At 37.2% G+C, this 24,638-nt stretch overlaps 2 protein-coding genes and 1 long non-coding RNA gene across 8 annotated transcripts in view; 2 read left to right on the forward strand and 1 right to left on the reverse strand.

Annotated features, from left to right (window-relative positions):
- Window positions 1–58: 58 nt before the first annotated feature.
- On the forward strand, window positions 59–19,088 carry LOC139962211 (uncharacterized). Of its 5 annotated transcripts, XR_011791166.1 has the most exons (5): window positions 145–315; window positions 1,488–1,582; window positions 1,931–2,042; window positions 5,064–5,164; window positions 12,220–12,332. It is a non-coding gene; the product is annotated as an uncharacterized lncRNA (long non-coding RNA). The 5 variants fall into 5 exon arrangements; XR_011791165.1 differs by lacking the exons at window positions 1,931–2,042; window positions 12,220–12,332 and adding an exon at window positions 19,033–19,088 and having other exon boundaries at window positions 59–315; XR_011791164.1 differs by lacking the exons at window positions 1,931–2,042; window positions 12,220–12,332 and adding an exon at window positions 17,101–17,894 and having other exon boundaries at window positions 59–315.
- Window positions 2,816–21,236, reverse strand: LOC139962204 (uncharacterized). 2 transcript variants are annotated; one of them, XM_071962196.1, is made up of 14 exons: window positions 21,028–21,236; window positions 19,559–20,334; window positions 19,085–19,147; window positions 17,901–18,689; window positions 14,738–15,496; window positions 11,972–12,582; window positions 10,927–11,007; window positions 10,183–10,418; window positions 8,906–9,413; window positions 6,614–6,828; window positions 5,983–6,138; window positions 5,499–5,721; window positions 4,742–4,798; window positions 2,816–4,515 (listed from the first exon to the last, which is right to left on the reverse strand). In XM_071962196.1, the coding sequence occupies exons 2-14, from the start codon at window positions 20,310–20,312 to the stop codon at window positions 4,027–4,029; spliced, it is 4,941 nt and encodes a 1,646-aa protein (XP_071818297.1). In that variant the 5' UTR covers window positions 20,313–20,334; window positions 21,028–21,236; the 3' UTR covers window positions 2,816–4,026. The 2 variants fall into 2 exon arrangements, with proteins under 2 accessions (XP_071818297.1, XP_071818298.1); XM_071962197.1 differs by lacking the exon at window positions 19,085–19,147.
- A 164-nt stretch (window positions 21,237–21,400) lies between these two features.
- Window positions 21,401–24,638, forward strand: part of LOC139962208 (tRNA-dihydrouridine(20a/20b) synthase [NAD(P)+]-like) — a 50,775-nt gene continuing 47,537 nt past the window's right edge. The window contains exons 1-2 of the mRNA XM_071962207.1: window positions 21,401–21,537; window positions 22,712–22,806. The gene's annotated coding sequence lies outside the window, so the exon portion shown is untranslated. The remainder of the gene's footprint in view (window positions 21,538–22,711; window positions 22,807–24,638) is intronic.

The following is a 24,638-nucleotide window of genomic DNA, read 5'->3' on the forward strand; positions in this document are numbered from 1 at the left end:
ATGTGATTACGCCCAAGCTCCGTATTGTTGCTATTTTTAGTTTTTTGGATTTTCCCCTTTATTGGCCGAGGTGGTACATAAACAAATCTCGTAAGATCATAACTAAGTTCAGTTCAGAGCCACTCGCTACATCTGTGATCAGATTTTGTCGTACCACTACCAGACTGATGAGGGAATTGAATGATATGTACGTTTGTCGCGAAGAAGCCATTTATTCTCGTTTAACTTTTGTGAGGTATCCTTCATTTATTAAAAGTCGAGCACATTACAGTTGTCTATGAATGAGTTTACAACTATTGGATCAAATTTTGCTGGGTAACAACTAAAAATTTGTCTTCTTTCTCTCGTAAAACTATATTAGTCCCTGTAATTATATTTGGTACAATGCTAGGTTAGGTCTTTAGCCATACATTAGACTATAGTTAGATTAGAGAGCATGCCAACTCTTTGTAGCATATGGTAGAATCAGTTATGATTGCGAACTAGAATATGTTACCCACTATCACATTAAATGATCCAATTTGTAATTATCTAGCTTTTGCATGACGTAACAAAAATATTCAAGTATTTTGAAAAAAATACTAATCAACCATGCACTTATTTCCTGGCATTTACTTAATCAGTATACCATATTTACTGTATACTATTTGGTCTATTAGGTTGCTCTGACTAAATAAAGCAGCATGGGATCCATATATTTGTGCAACCAGGTCAGTAAAGCCCGGGTCACATCTGCGCGATTCAACACGCGATTCAACTCGCAACTAAAATCACGCGAATCAGAAAAGTTGCTTCTGAGAAGTTGCGCTGATTAGGACATTGCTCTATTGCAAATCGACAGCGCAACTTTTATTGCGCAACAAGTTGATACCCGTGTCTAACTACGCGATTCAACCTTCAATTGTATTGCGAGTTGAATCGCGTGTTGAATCGCGCAGATGTGACCCGGGCTTAAGGACAATGGTCATCAGAATTGGATCATGTTCTCTGCCGCCTACCAGGACACTTGTCAGAAGGTGACGAGGCAGTGATGCATATTTTATTTTCCATTTTTGTTATGTTGTGTGGTATGTTTGTTATGTAATTTTATGGATGAACCGAATAACCTTGATCAGGTGTAGTAAATTAATGAATGTATTAGGACTTGAGATAAATGTTGTTGAGAGGGACACTGCCAAAATAGACATTGATAAAAGCAACAACTTGTGTCTGAACTAGCTAGCTTGGAGGCCAGCATATTTTAAAATGGGAATAGTGAAACAAAAAACTATCTGCAACACTTTTAGAAGTGAATGAATAGGAACTCTCACTACTTGATCCCTATGAGGGATATGGTCTCAGTAGCAGTAGAGAAATGGTTGTGAAAAACTTGTGACATTAGAAATTTAAATACTCTATTTTACATGCAGTAATAAAGATCAGATTTGGGTTTTTTGTACATTGCATAGCACTCATGGACAAACCTTTTCGTAATTGTTTCCATTTAGGTATAACTGCGATCTTTGCTTCACACCAATGATAATCTCAGAATATCTCGTTAAATCACAAAAGGCAAGAGACATCGAGTTCATGACAAATTCAGGTAAGTTGGAAGCCTTTAAACCAGCAAATAGCCTGAATTTGAAGGAATGAAGGAACAACTCAACGTCAACAGGTGTTAATATATTTTTAAACACAGTATCTTAAAAAAGGGAATCATCTGAGAAAATTGGAATTCTAATGGATTCAACTAAGTGCGTTTTTGAAACGTCAGTACATGTTGCAATTCTGATTTCTTTTATTGATTGCTAAAAAATAGGGCATTCTTATTAAAATCTTTTGTTTCAGAAAGTTATTCCAAACATTTTGGAACAGCAATGAAGCAGTATAATTTGGTTGACTTGTTAATAATCCATGTTATTATGTCGACAAAATTTCTCCAAAGTTTTAGCAAACTGACTCAGTTAAGCCCTACATCACATGTGTAAAGCCTGGAGTGGTTAGATTGTCAGTACGGTGATGCCCATGAGTGGAGATAGGGTGACACAAATGACAGAGTAAAGGTTGGTTCGATTTATATGCGGTATATATATAACGCTCCCCACTGGCGAGCTCTAAAAGTGAAGAAAGAAAACAAGAAACAAGGTTTTTAATGAATTATAAAACAGTGCGTCTCACCATTCATCAAAGGTGACACTCCTTTAATTTACTAGAAAGAAATTGGAAGGCTCCTTTAACACTAGTTACTTTAGCCTCTTTACATGAGGTACCTTTAACATTAGTTACTTTAGCCTCTTTACATGAGTTAAAACTAGTTACTTTAGCGCTAGTTCTTTATTAGTTACTTTAACACTAGCACTAGCACTTTAACACTAGCACTATTTACATGAGTTAACACTAGTTACTTTAGCATTATAGTTACTTTAACTAGTTACTTTAACACTAGCACTGGTTACTTTAGCCTCTTTCATATGAGGTACCTTGCCAACTGATAGAGTGGGTTATTATAACATGACAATGCTCCTTTAAGTTGGCTAAGTGAGCTAAAATAAACCTGGCCCACAAGACAGTGACAATACATCTAGACATATCTAGGTGATGATCCTCGGACACAATGATGACTGAAAAAAACAAACAAAATATACGCAGTTTAACCCTTGACATAGGTATAAAGTGGACACCACTGAGGGTCTCACATTCATAGAACCCTACTGTATAACCTTTGTTTCCAACTGTATTACCAAACAAATGGGGATTTTCCCCTTAAATAAATGGCAGCTCAAAAATTGATTAAATATATGGTTCATTTCAACTCTTCCTATGCATTACTGAAATAATTTATTTAAGAGGGATGCAAGTCAGTATCAACGCCTTAACAGTTATGTTTGCAATGATTATGTTAAGTGACACATGGACTTGGCCATTTTAAAATCACTGCTTCCCTGTGGAAACTATTTGAGGGTGCTACAGTAATTAGGAAACACCACTACAGTCACAAACACATGCAATCTTAGGGAATATTAACCAAATATAGGCTCCAAAGCTTACAACGCACTTGCCAGTCTGGGTATGACCTAAACATGTGAACATATACAAACATAAATATCCTAGAGGGTCATTCGCCACCCAGCGATGACAATTAACCATGGTTAACATAAAATCTCATGTAACATGCAGTAGTAGAAGAAAGACAAATGGCATACATATTTACATCATAGAGCTTTCAGATTGCCACATAATAAGTGAAAATAAAAAGCTCATGAAACATGCAGTAGTAGAAGAAAGACATATGGCATACATATTTACATCATAGAGCTATTAGATTGCCACATAATAAGTGAAAATAAAAAGCTCATGAAACATGCAGTAGTAGAAGAAAGACATATGGCATACATGTTTACATCATAGAGCTTTTAGATTGCCACATAATAAGTGAAAATAAAATGCTCATGTAACATGCAGTAGTAGAAGAAAGACAAATGGCATACATATTTACATCATAGAGCTTTCAGATTGCCACATAATAAGTGAAAATAAAAAGCTCATGTAACATGCAGTAGTAGAAGAAAAACAAATGGCATACATATTTACCTCATAGAGCTTTTAGATTGCCACATAATAAGTGAAAATAAAAAGCTCATGTAACATGCAGTAGTAGGAGAAAGACATATGGCATACATATTTACCTCATAGAGCTTTTAGATTGCCACATAAAAAGTGAAATTAAACATTTTCTGAATCGTTAAGTATTACATGCACATGAATGTGATTACAATTAGAACCGATAATAAGTAAAAGTTTACGTTGATTGGAAAATTTTTCCAGGGAACCCAACCCTGACGGAACTATGCAGAACTATGCAGAACAAATCTAATACATTAGTTGATATTTGTACCATACTGTACATATCTTTTGATATTTTCACCTTCCATATGTTTTGAATAATTGGTATGACATAACTGGTTTCCATGCAATTTTTAACGATTCCGATTATGCTACAATCAGTGTTCGTTTGAACACTACTTTCAATCTTCCCTCAACTCAGAACTATGTTTCCTGAGGGTTGATCAACGTTTCTCGTAATATTATTTGCTGCTCCCATCCTGGTTGTCTGTGGTTAAGACCGATACGGGTTCTCTCTTGTACCGAATAAGCTTGACCAGTGCTGATGTTAGTCCAACTCCAAGTGTGATTCAAGTCATGTATGTGCCAGCAATCGCTTTCTTTCATTTCCACAAGTGCCTGGAATGCACACTTGTTATTTGATAGAGCTAAGGCACCAGCTGAGTCCAATGATTGCAAGTCGTCAAGCATGTTACTGCCTCTGATCTGAAAAATCTGTGACAAAGTTTCATCTGTAATAAGATTCATGACAGAATCGCACTTTATCCCAGCAATAACTTGAATGCCATATCTGGGCAATCTTTTGGCAGCTGTGACATCACTTTTCAGTTCAATTTGGTCAATTATGACCACCTCTGGACTGTGATTTGCACTCTCTGAGATCACTTGGTGCTGCTCTTCTGGGTTGTTTACCTGCAGGAGAATAAATTAGGCAACAAAGTTAAAGAAAAAACCAAACCCACAAGAAAGTTAGTTCCTGAAAGGTCAAGTATTCAAGAACATTCATAAGATATAAACTGATGAGAGTAACAACAACTTTTTCAATGATATTTTTATTACACTACTATTTTGGAGTCACAGGGGAAGCTTATGCAGCATGTAATACACAGCCAATCAGCTACATTTGCCGAACACCCACCTGTAAACGTCTTGCACTGCCAATGGAGAAGTGGGGAGTATCAGAGTCACCAGCGATCTAGAAGAAAACAAATATGAAACATATCTCAAAAGCTAGAAGAAAGGTCTTGTCCCCTTCTCAATAGTATTAAGATGCTTACCATGTAACCATATTAGGTAGGCTAAATCTGGCACACCAAGATGTTCTATGTGGTAAAGTTTAACTCCATTTTCAAAAAGTTTAAGGGATGATAGCATTTTAATTCCCACATTTTGTTCCTATTCCAAAATACATAAGTTTTCATTCCTGAGATCAAAAAGGGAATGCCTCCTCTTTATTTCAGAATCGCACTATCCTGTTTCCTGGTGTATAAAACAGTGCAGCAAAACAACTACAATACTGTGACATTTACATAACGATCCATGGTTACTAGTTTATTTTCAGGTAGGTTCATTTATCTGCATTTCGTAAACAACTCATACAGGTCTTAAAATGTGGACTGAACTCCAATAACAGATTGGTAAGGTTTGCAGGTACAATGTCAACATCTTGATACAGATATATTTTCTCACATCTTTTCTTTCAATTACCTGTCACATCCAGGATTTCAAGAAATTTCCAGTATGGATGCTCATTTCTTGTGTTAAGAACTCTAAAACACAATATCGTCACACAGTGTTTTCTTGTTAGTATTAAATGATACCCACTCACACCCCCCAAAATTTAAAAATCCCTCTCAATAAGGATCATTTTCTCTCCGTAGACTATTGCAAATTACCTCATTGTAGGTGTCAATCACCACTACTTTCTTTTTCTCTGTATCACTCAAACACCTAGCTAGTTCTCTCAGTAGGGTGGTCTTCCCCACACCGGGGCAACCTACGATCAGAATGGACCTGCCGCTCAAAGCGATGTCGTACATCATGTCAGCGCATCCCAGGAGTGGTAGGGCTACACGAACCGTCAAACCGATCAATTTCTTCATCCTGTTTCTGACTCCCCTTCAAAGACAAAAACAACATTACAAACTTCAATAGAGATGAACAAGATCACAGATAGAAGAGAACAATTTTTTGGCCAACTAAAGAGTCATATTTATCTAAAGGATGAATCCCCTCCTACCCACCCCTCTCACCTCAACAATTATAGTGAATAGAGTACTTCCTGCCTACCGGCAGAAAAGCTTCGGTCCTGTTTGCATTGGAGTGTACAATACATATAGACAAAGTACATCAGGATAAATTCAGTCGTAGTTATCTCACCTGAGACTATGGAGACATCCTTCCACCCCACACTGATTGTCATAAAATCCTGTCAGGGCATCATTCTCTTCGATTTCTTGCAAAGCCTTGCTCGTGATTACCTTGCTGGATGCAACAAGGACGACTGGTTTCTCCCCCTTGATAGTCTTATGTAACCTGGTTAGGAAATTTTAAGGCAATGTTTACTTGTTGTCATCTTTACATGTCACTCTGGCTGAAGTTAATACCACATAACACCACAACAATGAAAGAAAGACAGAGGGACATTGTTGTTGGTAAGGGTTCTTGTACTCACTATAAGAAAGAATGGATGCACGATGGAAGCAAGGGAATGTTTAAAAGTAGTTTTGAAACTTTTCAAACAAACTGTTTAAAACTGTAAGTTTTGTCAATCACTCTTTTGTATTATTTTGGCACAGCTCATTCAGAAGTTGTTAGGGGCATAAATAGCCATTGGCTCAGTGGTCCAATTATTGCCGATAGGGTGCCTAAATAACAGTGGCCCATTTGGTGCCTTGGTTGAACTATGGCATCTTTTGGTAAATCAACCTAGCCACACACCTTCGGAGCTGGTAAACCAGTACAGCCATCTGCCCCTGGGTTGGTTTGACAGCCATTATCTTGACCCTACCTTGCCTCAGCACACCTGCCAACATCCAGTACAATCTCTGACAGCTGATCCACGTGGTTCTTTGACTGACCCTGCAGCTGTTCTCCTAGGGTGATCAATATATCATCACCGAGTAAAGTCAGCAGTTGAATGATGCTCTCACTGTTCTTCTCTGAAAAATGCTTCACTAACTCCTCTGTTAGGCCAGATAAATTACTGTCATAGCTATTGGCTTCCTACAGAAGAAGAGCCGGAAATCTTGTAATTATTAGGAACCATCTAAAGACACATTGTGCATTCCAAACACAACCAAAATGATTCCAATCTTAACGACCTAAATCGGTTTGCTTTTGAGACTATTATTCACTATAAAACATTCGTAGTCTTCACAAGGTATTTTTCTCCCTCATTTCGATCCCTTTACAAGGATTGAACAAATAAAAATTCAAATGTTTTCCCTTTCTGGCTTCTGTTTGCAACTGTCACTTTCAAGGTATTAATCTACACATGCGGGAGCAACTGTCTCGACCCCAATAAATGAGCAATGTACATAATGAACAATTTCATCTAAAAACCCCACAAGAAACTCATATACACCAACTGTTATTGGAAGAGAGAGAGATCAGTAGTCATGTATACTTGACGTATTTTCTTAAACGTGCCCATTGATTGGCTTGCTAACCTGCAGACACCTTGATTGAGAAAGAGATAGGCCTGAAGTGGTGCAGACTGTCTACAACAGGCAATAACTAATGTTGCTGTAAGGTGGGGTGTTAGTTGACATTCATATCAGGTTAGTGAGGGTTTCTTATACGAGATTGTTCTGCCGTGGGTTAAGTCCGAAATATAGGTATCATAAAGGATACAGTTCAGGAGGCGAATCAGATACTTTCCCTCTAGTCAATAACTTTATTGAAGTGTTCGGATTCCAAATTGACAACAATAGATGGGATGAAACTTGAAACGGTTTAACAATAAAGGGACTAAAGAAATGAGAACTCAAACAATATGTCCTTACAGGACGAAGATCAAAGTTCTGACCACTAGCAGTAGTAGCAAGTTGAGTCTCATCTATCCGACAAGCTCAGTGATTAAGCTCTGGCACATATCAAGATCTTGTGCAAGGTTTATTGCTTCCTCGAAATTGTTAATGTTATCGTCCTTAAATTGGGACTTTATTTTTCCAAGCTAGGTAGTCACGAGCCTTCCTACTGGTTTAGCACTATGTCTCAGTGCTTCTCTTAAAGGAACCTTTGCTCGAGTGTCCTCCTGGAGTCTTGCTACATGACCGAAAAATCTCAATCTTCTATGTGCGACAATGGAAGTCCAAGGTGTTTGGTTGGTTTCTTGTAGAGCTTGTTGTTTGATAACCAATTGTTATTGATCCATCTAATGTTGAGAATATTACAAAGTAGTCTCCTTTGAAAAGTGTAAATTTTTGCGATCAAGTTCCTTCGTTGTGCCCCACAGTTCGCAATTGTACAAAAATCTTTAGTTTAATATTTCGGCTTTTGTTTTTGCTATTGAAAATACTTGACAATGTGTTGAAAGCACCGTTGGTTATACCAATTCTTCGGTTAATATCTTTTTTGGTCCCCAGCAAGCTTCCAACATTTCTACATTTCTTCCAATTTTCGATTCCTATTCTTGTGATTGAAAATTTCTCAGTTTTTGTGAATTGACTTTCAGATTAACAAATATGCTTCTTTGAAGTCACACAAAGTGGAATAAACCAGCATGAATGCACATTCAGCTGATTGACTGATGTACCGATAGCGACCAATAATAATAACTCACGATTGGTCCCTGAACACAAATGTTATATCATGTCGTGAACGCACATACCATTATTAGCGTGATATGATATTATATTTTTAGAAAAACCAGCAACATCACAGAGACCTATCAACAACAACTACGGATTCTGGAGGCCTGCCAACCAATGCTAGGAATAAACTAACTATAACCTTGAATGTTACCTTATACACCAAATATCGTCTGACATTGCTATATGCACAGTGATTGTGTGACACACGTCTACCCCAAATGTTCAAAGTAATCAAATGGAAACTTCAAGACATGTAAACGCACATATAAACATCACCAAAATATTACCTCCCAAGTTCTTTGTGGTACAAACTGGTCAGACCTTTTGTTGATGTTACAAAAGCCTCATTTTTGGATCCTCAGATGAGAGAATAGAAATTGTGCAGCAAGTTGTTGAGGTTTGAACACAGATCGCTGTTTTCTTAAGACTTTTGTGTACGTTTCAAATATTTCTGGACACCTAACTATATATGTTTACATACTTACTTCTTGAGGCACTGGACTGACATCACCATCTTCTGTTTTACGAAGGCAGTACACTTTCTGATGGAAGGAGCCTTCAAGCACCGATGAGCCTACGGGAATATAATCGTTTTCTTCTGAAAACCAATCGTTTTGTAGTGGTATCCATTGTACCTGATTTTCATTCAGCATCATACTATTCTGTGAAAATGGAGACAATGTTGAGGTACTCTGTCCAGGTGGTATCATTTGTTCCGTACCACCATTCACGATCATGCTATTCTGTGAGAGGGAATACTGGAGGGATGTATTCTGTCCAGGTAACTCTGGAAACATTTTCATCTCGCCAGTGGAATGGGATGCTTTTAGTGATGTACTGCTCTTATAACTTGATGGTGTAGGAGTTGTTGTACTTGTACTGCTGTCATCTGCTGCTAAGGATGATTCATTTTCTGCTTCTGTGTACATGACGTCTAGCTTCTTTTTTGTTAGACTTTCCAACTCTTTAAGGGCACCGCGAGAGTGAAGCTCACTGCAAAAGTTAATTTGTCATGGTTAGACCCAACAAGATGATGGTAAAAGTGGGGTGGGGGTGGGGGGAGAGCGGGAGCTAAACTCACTAGGTGCTGGATCAATTAGGGGGTCCAGGTTCTATGGGATAAAGACAATAAAGACAATTGCATAATGTTCTAGAGGCAAAATGAAGACTTCAAAAAGAGGTCCCAGTGTCATAATTCTCCCAGCATGGGCCCAACCTCCATATTGCCTTGCCTGGTCATGTTGACTTGGACAAATTGGAAGCACACCACAGGACAAATGAGCATAGAGGTGTGATATCAGTAAAAAGGAAAGATTACTTAGTGCATATTAGACTAAATACTGAAGTGTAAAAGTAAGTTGGCCTGACGTTTCGATTCTAACAGGATCTTCTTCAGATGCTAAATGACAAGTAACAGTAACAGAAGGGACAAAAACACGCACAGAATACAGACAGGTTAATGAGCACGATGAACACAACGAGATACATGTAAGGGGATTAGTAGGCAAGGGATGGAGAGAAGAAAGCAACAGGGGAAGAGGAGAGGTAGGAGATAAACACAGAAGTGTAAACCTTGGCAACATACAAAATACTCTAAAACAGGCCTGTGTATAGTTATATGTATTAAAGTTACATAGCCAGGCTGTCTCAACTCTATAAGGATCTTTCCCCCTTCTGTCTCTGAATTAAATCCTACTTAGAAGCAAAATGTCAAAATCTTTAACTGATTATCTTTTAATTTGAATGAAAACATTTTAATTACTAGCAGATCCATCCATAAACTGTTGGAATGAGCGAAGCTGCATCTTTTATCATCAATAAAACCTCATCTTTATTCAGCTGGATGTTCTTGTGCGTATCCCATAGATCAAGATCCCCAACAATATGAGGGATTATGCAACCAGGGCCGGGAAGAGCAAACCTCTGACATATCGCAGTGACATTTCTGTAGCTAGGTGAGTTGCTAGGTGACTCAAAAGACAGAAGTTGTACACCACACTAAAAGGATATGGAGGGGATTAAAGACATATATATAAAATTATATATAACATAAGATGTCATGAATTCATCAAGTTACATTAATGGGTTTGGAGAACCCATTCAGTACTTTTGGACATACCTTGCATTTTACTCATTGTATAATTGTAATATGTTCAACTGCTATAAACTCAACAACAACAACAACTCTGCACTGGTACCAATAGTAGTTTGGCACTATTTGTAAAAAAATGTCTAAACGATATGCCTTAATTTTCTCTGAATCAAATGCTAATTTAATCAAGATATGTTATGAACATACAGAGTAGTTTATCACGTTACATTTAAGAAAAAACATGCAGAATCAACCATTTGCATTTTCTTCAAATCAAACAAATATTGTGCCACAAGTGTTGTTCATAATTACTCACTAGTAGATAAACTTTCATACTAGCTGTAATTAAACACATGGCCACAAGTTTTTCAATTAAAATAACGTCATGCTGAAGAAAATATACATTAGTTTTACCTTTATGTCAAAGACAGTCCCCAATTTCAGATCCAGCCTCTCTAGTAAAACCTTCCCGACACTTTCACAGTCAAATGTGACCTTTTCGAAGAATTAAAGTAAGGGCAAAAACAAACAAAAAACGTGAAAAAATCAATCAATAAAGTTGACCATCCGTCTTGTGAAGCTGGCCATGCATTGCCCTGACTAAACATGATGCGACTGTAATAGACCTGCAGTCTTACCCTCACACAAAAAAATGACCAAAGAGCAAACCCAGCAACCATCTTCATTTATCAACTGGTGCTTATTTAGGTTAAATGCAAACTTATTTCCATGTGATTTATCAAGGCTTTAGAGCTGACATTTTAACATAGCAATTTTCACATAGATAACTTTCTTAGTATAAAATATTAAACAGATATATCTTTGGAGTTTTTAACAATCAGAAATATATTTGTATCAAAATTTGCAATGCCAAAAAAATTCCTTAGTCAGTTGTGGGATGTGAAAAATGTATCCACAGATTTTGAAGTTTGCTGATGGAGAACAATTACTGTTTATTTTTTTGATAGTCATGTTTCAGTACAAGCTAGCTTTAAAGCATCCTAACCATAGATCCTGATGGATGGATTCTAGTTGGTCATACAATAGCTCAAGCCTGGGTTGTGGGCCTAAAAGATTATAGTCTGTTGGTCTAGATTCAGCAACAGGAGTATTGACTTTCTCCAGTGAAATCTGAACAAATGTGCAGAAGGAAACTACAAGATTTTGCCTCCTGGTAGAACAGTGACATCACACATTATGAAAATGGCAGCCTTATAAAAATGGCAGCCTTATAAAAATGGCAGCATTATAAAAAATGCAGGATGTGACTTTTACCAAAGTAAGAATCCCTATCGCCTTAGACTGATCCATCCTTTAATAATTTATACTTGCTTACTCTAAGAATTCAAAACGTTTCTTATTATTAGACATTGTTTGGTTTTGAGGTTCATTCAGAATAGTTGAAATTTCTACACTATTAAGTGCACAATGTTACAATTCATGAGAAAAGTTAACATACCATTACAACTTTTTGATTCTTTAAGAAATCGCACAACTTGGTCCATCTAGCATCATACTTGTGATTGACCTGACCTCCTATCGGAGGAATCGGAAGCAAAAATCCGGTACGAGACCAATTCAAAACTACCAAAATATCTTGGCTGTGCATGACAGATATGATTGGATTAACTTCCTCCAGCATCTGAGAGATGAGCATGGTTAACCTGTTTTCATTCCCTATCACCTCTACCTTCACATCTACTTTAGTCTCTGTTGCCATGGAAACTGGTGCATCTGCTTTTTTCTTCTTGGACCTTTTTCTTGCCGTCTTGGTTTTGGTGGGATCTGATGATATCGATTTCAAAGAAGAAGATGAAGACAGTGTACACTCTTCAGAGGTAGGTGGTACCTCTCTCTCACTATCTGGAATGGAAGGAAGGGCACCCTGAACTGGTAATATCGATGGTGTAGGGCCTTTATCTGGTAACGATAATGGCATGGGAACTGTCTGCTCACTTCCTTTTGACTGCATCGTAGGGCTCTCTTTGGGTGGAGGTGGTCCATTGCTATTTGCTTTAGCAACCTGTGATACCCCACTGTTGACATCAGAAATGGCTGCTGTCGGGTTACCTTTACATTGGCGAAAAAGTAAGATGCAGGTAGTCTTCCCCCTTTACAAAATATGCCCGAAAATGCAATTTAAGTGCTATTACTTAATGCAATGTGATGGGTTTCTTCAACTATGGTACTTTGTGAAAAAAGTAGGGTACTGAGAGGGCTGCAGCAATATGTTATCTCAATTGAAAAACTTTTAGCCATGATTTTGGTCCAGTGCAGGACAAAATCTTTTGTGCAGTTTTACACAAGAAGTACTTCTGGTCAGTGAAGATCATCTCTATAGTTCGATATTGACTGAGCCTTACTGCAGAGGAAGTTGCAACTGCTGCAGCCTTTCTCTTTTGGCGCAATGCTTAACCTTAAAACACTAAGAAGCATGTTTACATTGACAACATCAAAACCTGAAAAATACATGTACTCCTATAACTAATGCATGATAGGCTTATGATGAAACAGTTACAAGCGAAGTGAAGGATGCATGAAAATCCAGGCAGCTAGCATTGATGTGCATAGTAAAAGTATTTCAAGGAAAGGCAGTAAAGAAAAATGATTTCATTTCCTAAACTTTGTCGCTATAGTTGAACGAATTAAAATTAATTATCAATGCTGTTTTTTAATTGACTAATTTATATGTTTTCTTAATGAAAGTGCAAGAATGCCATTTCAAAGGGACTTGGTATAATACTAAAAATTAAAAAAAAACTATTGAAACACTATATCCATGTGATGATCTTGGGTATATACACACTATATGAATCTTTCTCTTTTCCAATAAATTACAAGGCAGTTGTGTAATTGTTTCACCATTTCCTAATAAGCCCCTTTAAATCTCCAATTGCAGGACAAGAATGTACCTTAGCATCTGATTACTCTGGGAGGTGAAAGTACTCCCACTCATCATCACTGCAGTGTAGCCATGGAAACAAAATGATTTTGAAACAAGTGAAGAACAGAACCAAACCCCATTTCACAAGACAACATACTAATGGAAGATTTGTCGCAACACTTCACATCAGCAAAAGTGTAATGTAGCTGAAGAGAATTTAGTTACTGCTTATGTAGAAATAACCACTTCGCCACGTCTTCACTTTTTCACTTTATCGTTATCACAAAAGATGACTAAAGGACTGATTATGAGCTGTACAAAGTTTAGTGGAAGTTATTTGCTCATCCCCTTGGTCTAATAGCATCAGCTTCATTGTTTGAATACAAGGAATAAACATTTATCTAAATGCAACTTTTAAATGCGTTCATGCTTAAAAAATGTCATTGCACTTAAAAGTTCATGTCCTTTCCAGGGTGAACAACTGTCTCTAGTTAGGATGTGTCCCCATTCATGACAAACACTGATGGGAAATGTTTGAGATATGGCTGGAAGTCAACATAGCATACTTTCTCTTCTGCTGATGATCCGATGATATAAGCCTGGTAATGCAAAGTCCTTTATGAACATTAGCCATTATGCTTAACATTAATCCTGACCAACAAGCACAATTTGAAGAAAGCATGATCTTGAGGTGTGTTTTGGGAAATAAAATTCCTGGGTACAGATCAGTTGATGATTCTCCAATGTTTGCAGGTCCCTACAGTTTGCTATCCAAGATCTGGTCTCTTCAAATGTGGAACCATATTCTTCCAGGTCTCTCCACAACATGGGGTGGTCTCTTTGTTGAAGAATGGATTCAATTGCTCATATTGTCTTGACAACTGTAAGTTTTCTCTCTTCCAGAATTTCTTGAGAGCATGCAATAAATGTTACATACATGGAAATCACAGACAAATGCTGTAAACTTAACAACTGAAAGAAACAGTTGGTAATTCACACCTTACAAAGAAATTGGCCTTCCATAAACAACACAAGAAAAAGACTTTGAAATTGACATATATCATGCCTCAAAAGAGTAAAAGAAAATGAAAAAAATGAAAAGAGGCAAAGTGCTCTATAGAAAAGACTGCAGAAAGAAGCTACTTCGCAGATAATCGTGAGAAACCAAAACAATTTCACAATATTTCACAGAATTAGTAAGCTGTCAAGTTTCAAAGACGTGTTTACAATTTCTTCATCTGTGTTGCAGGAAGCGCAGAAACATATGCTACTTACCGTGGTGCACACTGAAATGCATGTTTGCAGAACAAAAATAATAAATTCATCCAAATCAAACTTTACCTATTTGGACTTCATTGTCGCTCGTTGCATTACCATGGCCACCAACATCATCGTCCATCTTTCCACCCTGGGATGCCTTGATGAGATCAAAAACTTTGTCATCAGAACTAACCAATTCTAATTCTTCTCTGCGGGAGAGGTGCGTCTGCAGAAACTTGCAGGCATAGCTTATGTCACAGTAATCACCACAAATGTTTACAAAGTAGTTTAATTTGTTCATTACAGATGGCTTGGCTCCTTCTTTTTCTTTTCCAAAGAATGACAAAAACTTCAATGCACTTGCACCTTGTGTGACAAAGTCTTTCTTGATGACAAACACTTTTGGAAATTTCCAGAGGAACTCCTGCAAACTTGGACAGTTGTGCAGAGTTTCCACGATTTCGTGGTCTGAAGCGATTTCTTCAAATTGTTCTTTGAGCTCCATTAAACTTATTTTTGAAGGTTTGTTAGCTCTGCTACGATTTTCCAAAATTAATTGAAGTTTTAGTCTGTTCCTGTGAAATGGACTGTTCAGTGCAACAAAATCTTTGGACATGCAGAGTGACTTTGCCACTTTGTTAGAATACTGTTTCATAAACTCTTCAACAGTGTTACCGGGGTTCTCATCAAGTGATAAAAATTTCTTCTTGAATTCTGTCCAGCTCATTGGGTAACCTTGAGATTTTAATATATCTTTTACGAAGTCCTCGGTCAATGCCTCGGAAGGCTGTTTTTGTATCTTTTTGGTGACAGACGTTGGCCCACCTTGATCTTTTTTACCTATTAGCAAGGAAAGAAAGTAACCATAGTGAATGAATGATGTGGCAGCAGTTAGTGGCTACTTGACATGTACGGGGATGTGGAGAGCTAACCTTCAAATAAACTTGTTGGAAAGCCGTAAAAAGAATGACTAGCCAAGTGATTGTCCTAGACAACCAAAAATCATGTCTGACAACCTAAAACCCTGCTCAGGTTGTCCGACTGGCTTATTTACCGTAGGTGTTCAACACTTCCAACAAATTACTATTCTCTAAAATAAAAAACCACCCTGAAAATTATATTGTAGCTTTATGGTATCGCCCCCCCCCCTCCCCCATTCATATTAGAAACGGCATAAGAAATAAATCACATTTTGGTACGTTCCATAATGAGGGGAAATCTTACACTTTAGCTGTACGTGCATACTCTACATATGCACTAATGGTTACGCACAGTAATGTATACTTCGTACACTACAGAGTACAGACCCTCCTGGCCTCGACCACGCTTGCCATCTTCCTCACGACCGCACGCACGTATGACGAGCTAGCTAGCTGGAGAACAACGTGTATGAGTACTACCAAAGATAACCCACCTTCGGAAATATCTTTGGTACTACTAATAGAATTCTATGGTACTATTATACCGTGCATGTGGGCATACCGCATGCGCATTTCTTGTAGCTGCAATATTGTGCTGTATACCCTCCATGGGCTTACCCTGTCTCTGGAAGTGATCAGAAACAAACTCAGAAATCATTTTTCACTACCAGAGAATTTCTGCAACCCAACATAATTAATGTGTCATACACCCTATATCTATGCATACACCACATATAACTCTACACTACAGTTCTGTTCAATATTTGTCGATCTCTGTAAGAGTAGACTTTAGTCACTAAGAGTAAGATTTAAGCCTCAGGAAGATAGACTAGGCCTACGTAGCCTACCGTTAGGGTATACTCACCTACAAGGCTAAATTGAAACATTTTAGTATTTCTTATCTACGGATCTCGCGCAATGTGCCGCCATTTTAAAAATCCAAGTGCTTTCATTTGGACAACCAAAAAATCGTTCAGACGACCAAATATGATGGCAAGGCTGTCCGAAGGAAGGACAACCTTAAAAAGTTTCTTAAAAATTAGTAATGGGACTAACTCTTGCAATTCTGTCAAGTGATATTTTAAGGTTTTCAGATCATATGAGCAATCAACCATCAAGGCACAATCATAAGTCTAATTCAGTTCAGCAGCTCTTATGATTTTCACAAATTTATCTCCAAAGGCTTTAGACCACCACCACAGGCAATAGGTATCTATAATCCTACTCCTTACTAACCAATGGTAAGTGAGCTTAATTTTAAATACCACCATGTTAATACAAATATATACAAATGGCAAAACTACATGTAGATGATACATAAGTAGCCTATGTCGTCGTTTAAAAGTACACTTTTTTAATTGTATAATTCAGCATCAAATTTGTTTAGACCAAAAGCAGTCCTAATGGTGTGCTTTTCAAACAAAGGGCATTTACTGCCAATGGGTTAATTTTTGTACTTTAAAATCTGTTATAAACATACAGTAGGTTTTCATTTATCTTTCCTGTTTTGTCATTTTCTTTTAGCAACCCTCCACTCAGTGACCATGGTAGTTGTTGTATACCATACATGCAGCCATCATATCGAATGGGGTCAAGTTTAATATGATTGCACCCAGATTCCCTGGAAAAATTATAGTTATTATTTATTCAAGAACATATACTGTACCTTTAAATATTTGTGCCAAGCTATAATTATGTAATAGAAGGTTCGATACATATTTTAATTAATACACATTCCATTGTATTGTAATTCTGACCTCATAGAAAATAAAGAAGACAGTTATACTCTGGCTTTTGACTAAGAAACTTGTGTCTGCTTAGTTCTTTACTACCCAACCCTTGAAACCTCCAGTAATTTCTAGTTACCTTTTCCAAGACCCAAATGAGTGCTAGTGTCAGCTTACTTTATTCCCATGGTGGAGTGGCCTGGCCTAAGTTGGGCATGTATTTACTTGGAATATTTCTGAAACCCTTGGGTAAACAATATGTTACACAAAGCTGTCCCTTAAAAATGGAAACCTGTTTGTGTGTATCATTAAAATTTACCAAGCAATGCCTCATTTAAATGTTATACATACAGCTTAGAAATTGAGTATAACAAAACTGTGAAATACTAAGTACAGTACTGTATATATAAGTAAACTACAAATCTTTAATGCACGACATGTTACAGTTGAACATTTATGGCCAATGATGAGAAATGGACATATGGGTGACCAAGGAAAGCAAAAGAAGTTAATCTAGTGTTTCCTAAGTTAAAGAGTAAAGTTGACTTTAAAGGATAAATAAAAGAAGCTGCAGTTAATATTGCAAAATAAACAAACCTACTGTACCAGGACTTTGAATTTTCATGTCACCCGGGAAGATGGAGGCTTCTTTCAGTTGAGTGCGCCACAAATGTGATTGAAGCAGTTGAATCTTGTCTGCTGTAACTTTAAAAAATTTCCTTAGCGAAGAAACGAATTGAATGAAAGACTCTTGATTGCTCATGAACAGCTGCTTTTCGTCTCTGCGAAGGAGGTTCCTGGAAAACTCGTAGGCAGCAAATACTGTGCATGTTCCACTGCATAGGTTGAGAAAATATTTCAGTTTGTGACAAAAAGATTCTTTACTTTTACCCTCAAACTGGAAGAAAGAGTTGAATGGAATGGCCAGGGGTCCACATTTTACACTACGTAGATTGCCACCCTCAGATGACATACGGAATATATTACTGTGGTTGAGCAGTGATTGAGAAAGTTCATTGGAGTTCCTTCCAAACATATCTCTCTCCTGTTCAGATCCTAACACATTGAAATGATAGCTTATCTTACCTAAATGCCCATTACCAAGTTTATTATTGACAGCAAGTATGAAATGTAATTTGGTCAAAGCAGAGCATTTCACATCATTATAAATGGAGATGAAATCAGGGGAATTCAAAAACCCATTTGGAGGAGACTGGCAAAACACTTCTCTGATATCAATACCATATGTTTCAGGTTTTCTTGATTCCAATTCTGAAGGGAAACATTTCCAGGATAATGGCCCGTCTTTTAAGATAGCTTTGAAAAGACTAACATCGTCTTCATCAAAGACATCCAGCGATTTTTTCTGATTGAGCCCATTGCCATCTGTAGAAAATACAGAATGAACATGCTATGACACCATTAAAATGTGAAACTTGTCAAAAGGTGGGTATACTATATTGACAGATTGTGTGATGGGAAAGTTTTCAACAAAAAGTAGGAGAGAAGGTCAACAATCATTGGAATTAACCATCAATTGTCGAATATTTATTCAAAATAAAGGACCCAACGAAAGCCAACCTTAGATACTACATGATACCTCTCAGGGCAAATTTTTAATTTTTAAAACCCAGAATAAATCCTTAAGACTTCGATCTGCCTTTGTATAATACGATATTCTTAACTTCGCATGTCATCGGGGCAGACAGTAACACTCTCTTCTTTGCAGTTTTTTCTATCACAGGGACCGTGGGACAGTGGATTATATTGCTGGGACCTACCTGTAATCTCGGCTGGAAAAGCTCCGTAGAAGGTGCGGCTTCTGATTTTAATCACTGGCTTTGCTATTTCCAACAAGAATGTGTAATTGATCAATGAATATCACATGATCAAACAAGGAGAAAGCAGTGAAAAAGTCACATTTATCATCAGCTTCTGTAGTTCAATAGTGCAACATGTTGTACAAGTTTACATCTCCAACATCCAAATTTTTTATTTATTTAATTTTATTAACTGTTTGCCAACCAGCCTAGATGCAATATAGGCCTACTGAAGGCCTATTGAAGATTTCAACTGCCTAATTTCCTCTCTCAACATCAACTCACAGTTTGAAGGACTCCTTGTCTGTAACCATTACAAGAGACTAATTAAAATGTATACATTTTTAACATGCTTAACTTGGAGTGGACGGGGCAGATATAGATGATCTTTAATCTCCTTAAAATTATGAATCATATAAACAACATATTACTCACCATTAGGATTTTTTTGAATTTGAACCTTCGGTGATAGTGAGAGCGCAACAACCCTTTCATTGACATTAATTGAAGGGCACTGGAGTTTCAAAGCCTTGACAAAGTCATCTGTCATATTTCTGGAGAAGTGAACTTTTTCTGCTTTGGTCAAGAAGCAACGAGAATATTCAAACGCTGATCTAACATTAGTGCTGCCATGGCATAGAAACAGAAAATATTTCAGTTTATGCAGTGCAGATGCCTTGGTATCATTTTCAAATCTGAAGAAAGATTTATGTTGGTCAGCAATTCCTGGTTTCAAAACTATTTTCTTGTGATTGCTTCCCTGATCACTCAATGATGTTACGACAAAAATATCTTGAAAATCTAACATTGATTTGGTCAAGGAATCTTCATTATGACCAAGTTCATCTTTTTCTTCCTCTGAGGCAGCTATACGGAAGTAATGACTGGCTTTGGAGAATTTTCCTTTGTTTAACTTCTCATTGACGACCACAGCCAACTCTAACTTCAGTAACGCAACATTTCTTGGGGTGTCCAGAGCAATGAAGTCCCTAGAACAAAGTATACCAGATGTTCTACAAAGATCATCTTGAACTGACTGGTAATTGAATGATGGATCTCTCTCCTTATACAATTTCCCAAGCGTCTCCCATGACAATGGTTGCCCCTTTTCTGTCAAAATTTGTCGGACAACTTCTGTCTGTTCAGTATGGGAAGCAGCATCTTGTGAGCAATTCCCACTTGCCATCATGCTTATGGTTTAAGTCTGTGTACTGTGAAAGACAAAATTAAATTTGATATGGCATTTTACATATATGTTAACACCAGAAATCTAAGCCAGTGTTGTTACTGGCAGCGAGTCAGTCCTCAGTCCTTGTACATTGCTACAAATATTAGAATTAAAAGTAGAAGTGTATACAAAATGAATACCATTTTACTAGAGGACAGTCAAATATCCTCCTGTGGAAAAGTCACTTAAATAGAATTACTTCCTAGAGCCAGTCACTAAACCTGGAGGGGGGGGGGGGGCATTTGTTATTGTGTCCTCCACCCATCAGAAGTGTCCCCCCATGACTGAAGCCCCTGAGTTCATATTCAAATGGTCCACACTTTCGGACCGATTTTGATATTACAGTGTCAAGTTTGATTGACATGACATGAACTAGGCCTATAACTTTTAGTATACTGGAAAAAATCAGTCTGCAATTATTTCAGTGTGAGTTTATCATCACAAACACTTTATCTCACTGCATGGTAATTGTTTGGCAGCTGACATATTAGAACCAAAAACTGATTGCATGAGTAAGGTTAGACGCAGGCGCTCCAACGATTGTCACACAGTAATAACATACATAATTTATATATAAAAGAATAGGCCTACGTAGAAAAAGTGGCCGCGCCTGTCGGTCAGCATAGGCTTGGTTATGCCATATATAATGTAATAAATAGGCTAGCAGGATTATTACCATAAACATAACCGCTTTGTGCACATACGAGACTGAGCCTTCAGTTGGTCATAGCTTCTCACAGACATCGAACATATCTCCGAAGGTTGGATTTGATTAGGAGGAAACAAACGTCTTGTTTATGTAACATGGTCTTAACAATATGTTCTCTAACTCTTTGAGGTTAATTGGTCCAAAGGCGGTTTCCATAGTTCAATGTGATTACGCCCAATCTCCGTATTGTTGCTATTTTTAGTTTTTTGGATTTTCCCCTTTATTGGCCGAGGTGGTACATAAACAAATCTCGTACGATCATAACTAAGTTCAGTTCAGAGCCACTCGCTACATCTGTGATCAGATTTTGTCGTACCCCTACCAGACTGATGAGGGAATTGAATGATATGTACGTTTGTCGCGAAGAAGCCATTTATTCTCGTTTAACTTTTGTGAGGTATCCTTCATTTATTAAAAGTCGAGCACATTACAGTTGTCTATGAATGAGTTTACAACTATTGGATCAAATTTTGCTGGGTAACAACTAAAAATTTGTTGTCTTATTTCTCTCGTAAAACTATATTAGTCCCTGTAATTATATTTGGTACAATGCTAGGTTAGGTCTTTAGCCATACATTAGACTATAGTTAGATTAGAGAGTATGCCAACTCTTTGTAGCATATGGTAGAATCAGTTATGATTGCGAACTAGAATATGTTACCCACTATCACATTAAATGATCCAATTTGTAATTATCTAGCTTTTGCATGACGTAACAAAAATATTTAATTATTTTGAAAAAAAATACTAATCAACCATGCACTTATCTCCTGGCATTTACTTAATCAGTATACCATATTTACTGTATACTATTTGGTCTATTAGGTTGCTCTGACTAAATAAAGCAGCATGGGATCCATATTTGTGCAACCAGGTCAGTAAAGCCCGGGTCACGTCTGCGCGATTCAACACGCGATTCAACTCGCAACTAAAATCACGCGAATCAGAAAAGTTGCTTCTGAGAAGTTGCGCTGATTAGGACATTGCTCTATTGCAAATCGACAGCGCAACTTTTATTGCGCAACAAGTTGATACCCGTGTCTAACTACGCGATTCAACCTTCAATTGTATTGCGAGTTGAATCGCGTGTTGAATCGCGCAGATGTGACCCGGGTTTAAGGACAATGGTCATCAGAATTGGATCATGTTCTCTGCCGCCTACCAGGACACTTGTCAGAAGGTGACGAGGCAGTGATGCATATTTTATTTTCCATTTTTGTTATGTTGTGTGGTATGTTTGTTATGTAATTTTATGGATGAACCGAATAACCTTGATCAGGTGTAGTAAATTAATGAATGTATTAGGACTTGAGATAAATGTTGTTGAGAGGGACACTGCCAAAATAGACATTGATAAAAGCAACAACTTGTGTCTGAACTAGCTAGCTTGGAGGCCAGCATATTTTAAAATGGGAATAGTGAAACAAAAAACTATCTGCAACACTTTTAGAAGTGAATGAATAAGAACTCTCACTACTTGATCCCTATGAGGGATATGGTCTCAGTAGCAGTAGAGAAATGGTTGTGAAAAACTTGTGACATTAGAAATTTAAATACTCTATTTTACATGCAGTAATAAAGATCAGATTTGGGTTTTTTGTACATTGCATAGCACTCATGGACAGACCTTTTCGTAATTGTTTCCATTTAGGTATAACTGCGATCTTTGCTTCACACCAATGATAATCTCAGAATATCTCGTTAAATCACAAAAGGCAAGAGACATCAAGTTCATGACAAATTCAGGTAAGTTGGAAGCCTTTAAACCAGCAAATAGCCTGAATTTGAAGGAATGAAGGAACAACTCAACGTCAACAGGTGTCAAATATTACAACTGTTGAAACACAGTATATATCTTAAAAAAAGGAATCATCTGAGAAAACTGGAATTTAATGGATTCAACTTATTGCATTTTTGAAACGTCAGTACAATGTTGCAATTCTGATTTCTTTTATTAATTGCTAAAAAATAGGGCATTCTTATTAAAATCTTATGTTTCAGAATGTAATTCCAAACAGTTTGGAACAGCAACAATGCAGTATAATTTGGTTGACTTGTTAATAATCCATGTTATTTTGTATTGACAAATTTTCTCCAAAATTTTAGCAAACTGACTCAGTTAAGCCCTACATCACATGTGTAAAGCCTGGAGTGGTTAGATTGTCAGTGAGGTGACGTCCATGAGTGGAGATAGGGTGACACAAATGACAGAGTAAAGGTTGGTTTGATTTATATGCGGTATATATACTATATAAAGCTCCCCACTGGCGAGCTTTAAAAGTGAAGAAAGAAAACAATAAACAAGGTTTTTAATGAATTACAAAACAGTGAGTCTCACCATTCATCAAGATTGACACTCCTTTAATTTACTAGAAAGACATTGGAAGGCTCCTTTAACACTAGTTACTTTAGCCTCTTTACATGAGTTAACACTAGTTACTTTAGCACTAGTTCTTTAACTAGTTACTTTAACACTAGCACTTTAAAACTAGCACTCTTTACATGAGTTAACACTAGTTACTTTAGCATTAGTTACTTTAACTAGTTACTTTAACACTAGCACTAGTTATTTTAAGGGACAAGCTAAAACGAATGACAGCGAATGACAATTGACTTTGTACAGGGTAAATTATCATTTGCGAATGACAGCGAATGACAACGAAGGACAGTGTTGAGTGGAGATAGAATGATTAACGGAGTGGAGTAAATGCGGTTATTGGTTTTCTGCGCAAAAATGATTTGAGGAAAATCGCATGTCACGTGGTTGTAGGGTTTTGGTGTTATTTACGGATAGAAACCACAGGGAAAGATTTGTGTGAGAATGCGCTTGAGTGCTGTGCTTTTTACCTCTGTAGATTTATATAGAAAGATAACTGAAGCCGTTTCAAGATTATAGTATTGTTAGTTTCTAACAATTAATATCGGAAAAATGATGTTAAATTTACTTTTTAAAATCAGACTTACAATTTCACTTACTATAAGGTGCGTTTTTATCTTGTCCGTACTTTACTAGATCTAGATACCCACGAAGTCTGAACTGTGATATCCGGTTGAAGCAAATGTCATGTGCTGTCATTATTGTCATTCGTTTTAGTCAACACATTTTTTTAGTGTGAACAACATATTGTCATTCGTTATGTGTAACGCAATTGTCATTCGTTTTAGTAACACCCGATTTTAACACTAGTTACTTTAGCCTCTTTTGATATGAGGTACCTTGCCAACTGATTGAGTGGATTATTTTAACATGACAATGCCCCTAAGTTGGCTAAGTGAGCTAAAATAAACCTGGCCCACAAGACAGTGACAGTACATCTAGACATACCTACAGTAGGTGATGATCCTCGGACACAATGATGACTGAAAATAACAAACAAAATATACGCAGTTTAACCCTTGACATAGGTATAAAGTGGACACCACTGAGGGTCTCACATCCATAGAACCCTACTGTATAACCTTTGTTTCCAACTGTATTACCAAACATATGGGGATTTTCCCCTAAAATAAATGGCAGCTCAAAAATTTATTAAATATATGGTTCATTTCAACTCTTCCTATACATTACTGAAACAATT

The sequence above is a fragment of the Apostichopus japonicus genome, chromosome 20 (genome assembly GCF_037975245.1).
Source record: "Apostichopus japonicus isolate 1M-3 chromosome 20, ASM3797524v1, whole genome shotgun sequence".
Classification (NCBI taxonomy): Eukaryota; Metazoa; Echinodermata; class Holothuroidea; order Aspidochirotida; family Stichopodidae; genus Apostichopus; species Apostichopus japonicus.

Excerpts from the sequence above, each read along its gene's own strand:
- LOC139962204 (XM_071962196.1), bottom strand. The coding sequence starts at position 20,312 with ATGATGGCAAGTGGGAATTGCTCACAAGATGCTGCTTCCCATACTGAA. Across the intron at positions 15,497-17,900 it reads TCAAAGTCCTGGTACAGTAG|GTAAAAAAGATCAAGGTGGG; the intron begins GTTTGTTTATTT and ends CCTTGCTAATAG. Across the intron at positions 9,414-10,182 it reads GTTTATGGATGGATCTGCTA|TGAGCTTCACTCTCGCGGTG; the intron begins GTAATTAAAATG and ends TAACTTTTGCAG.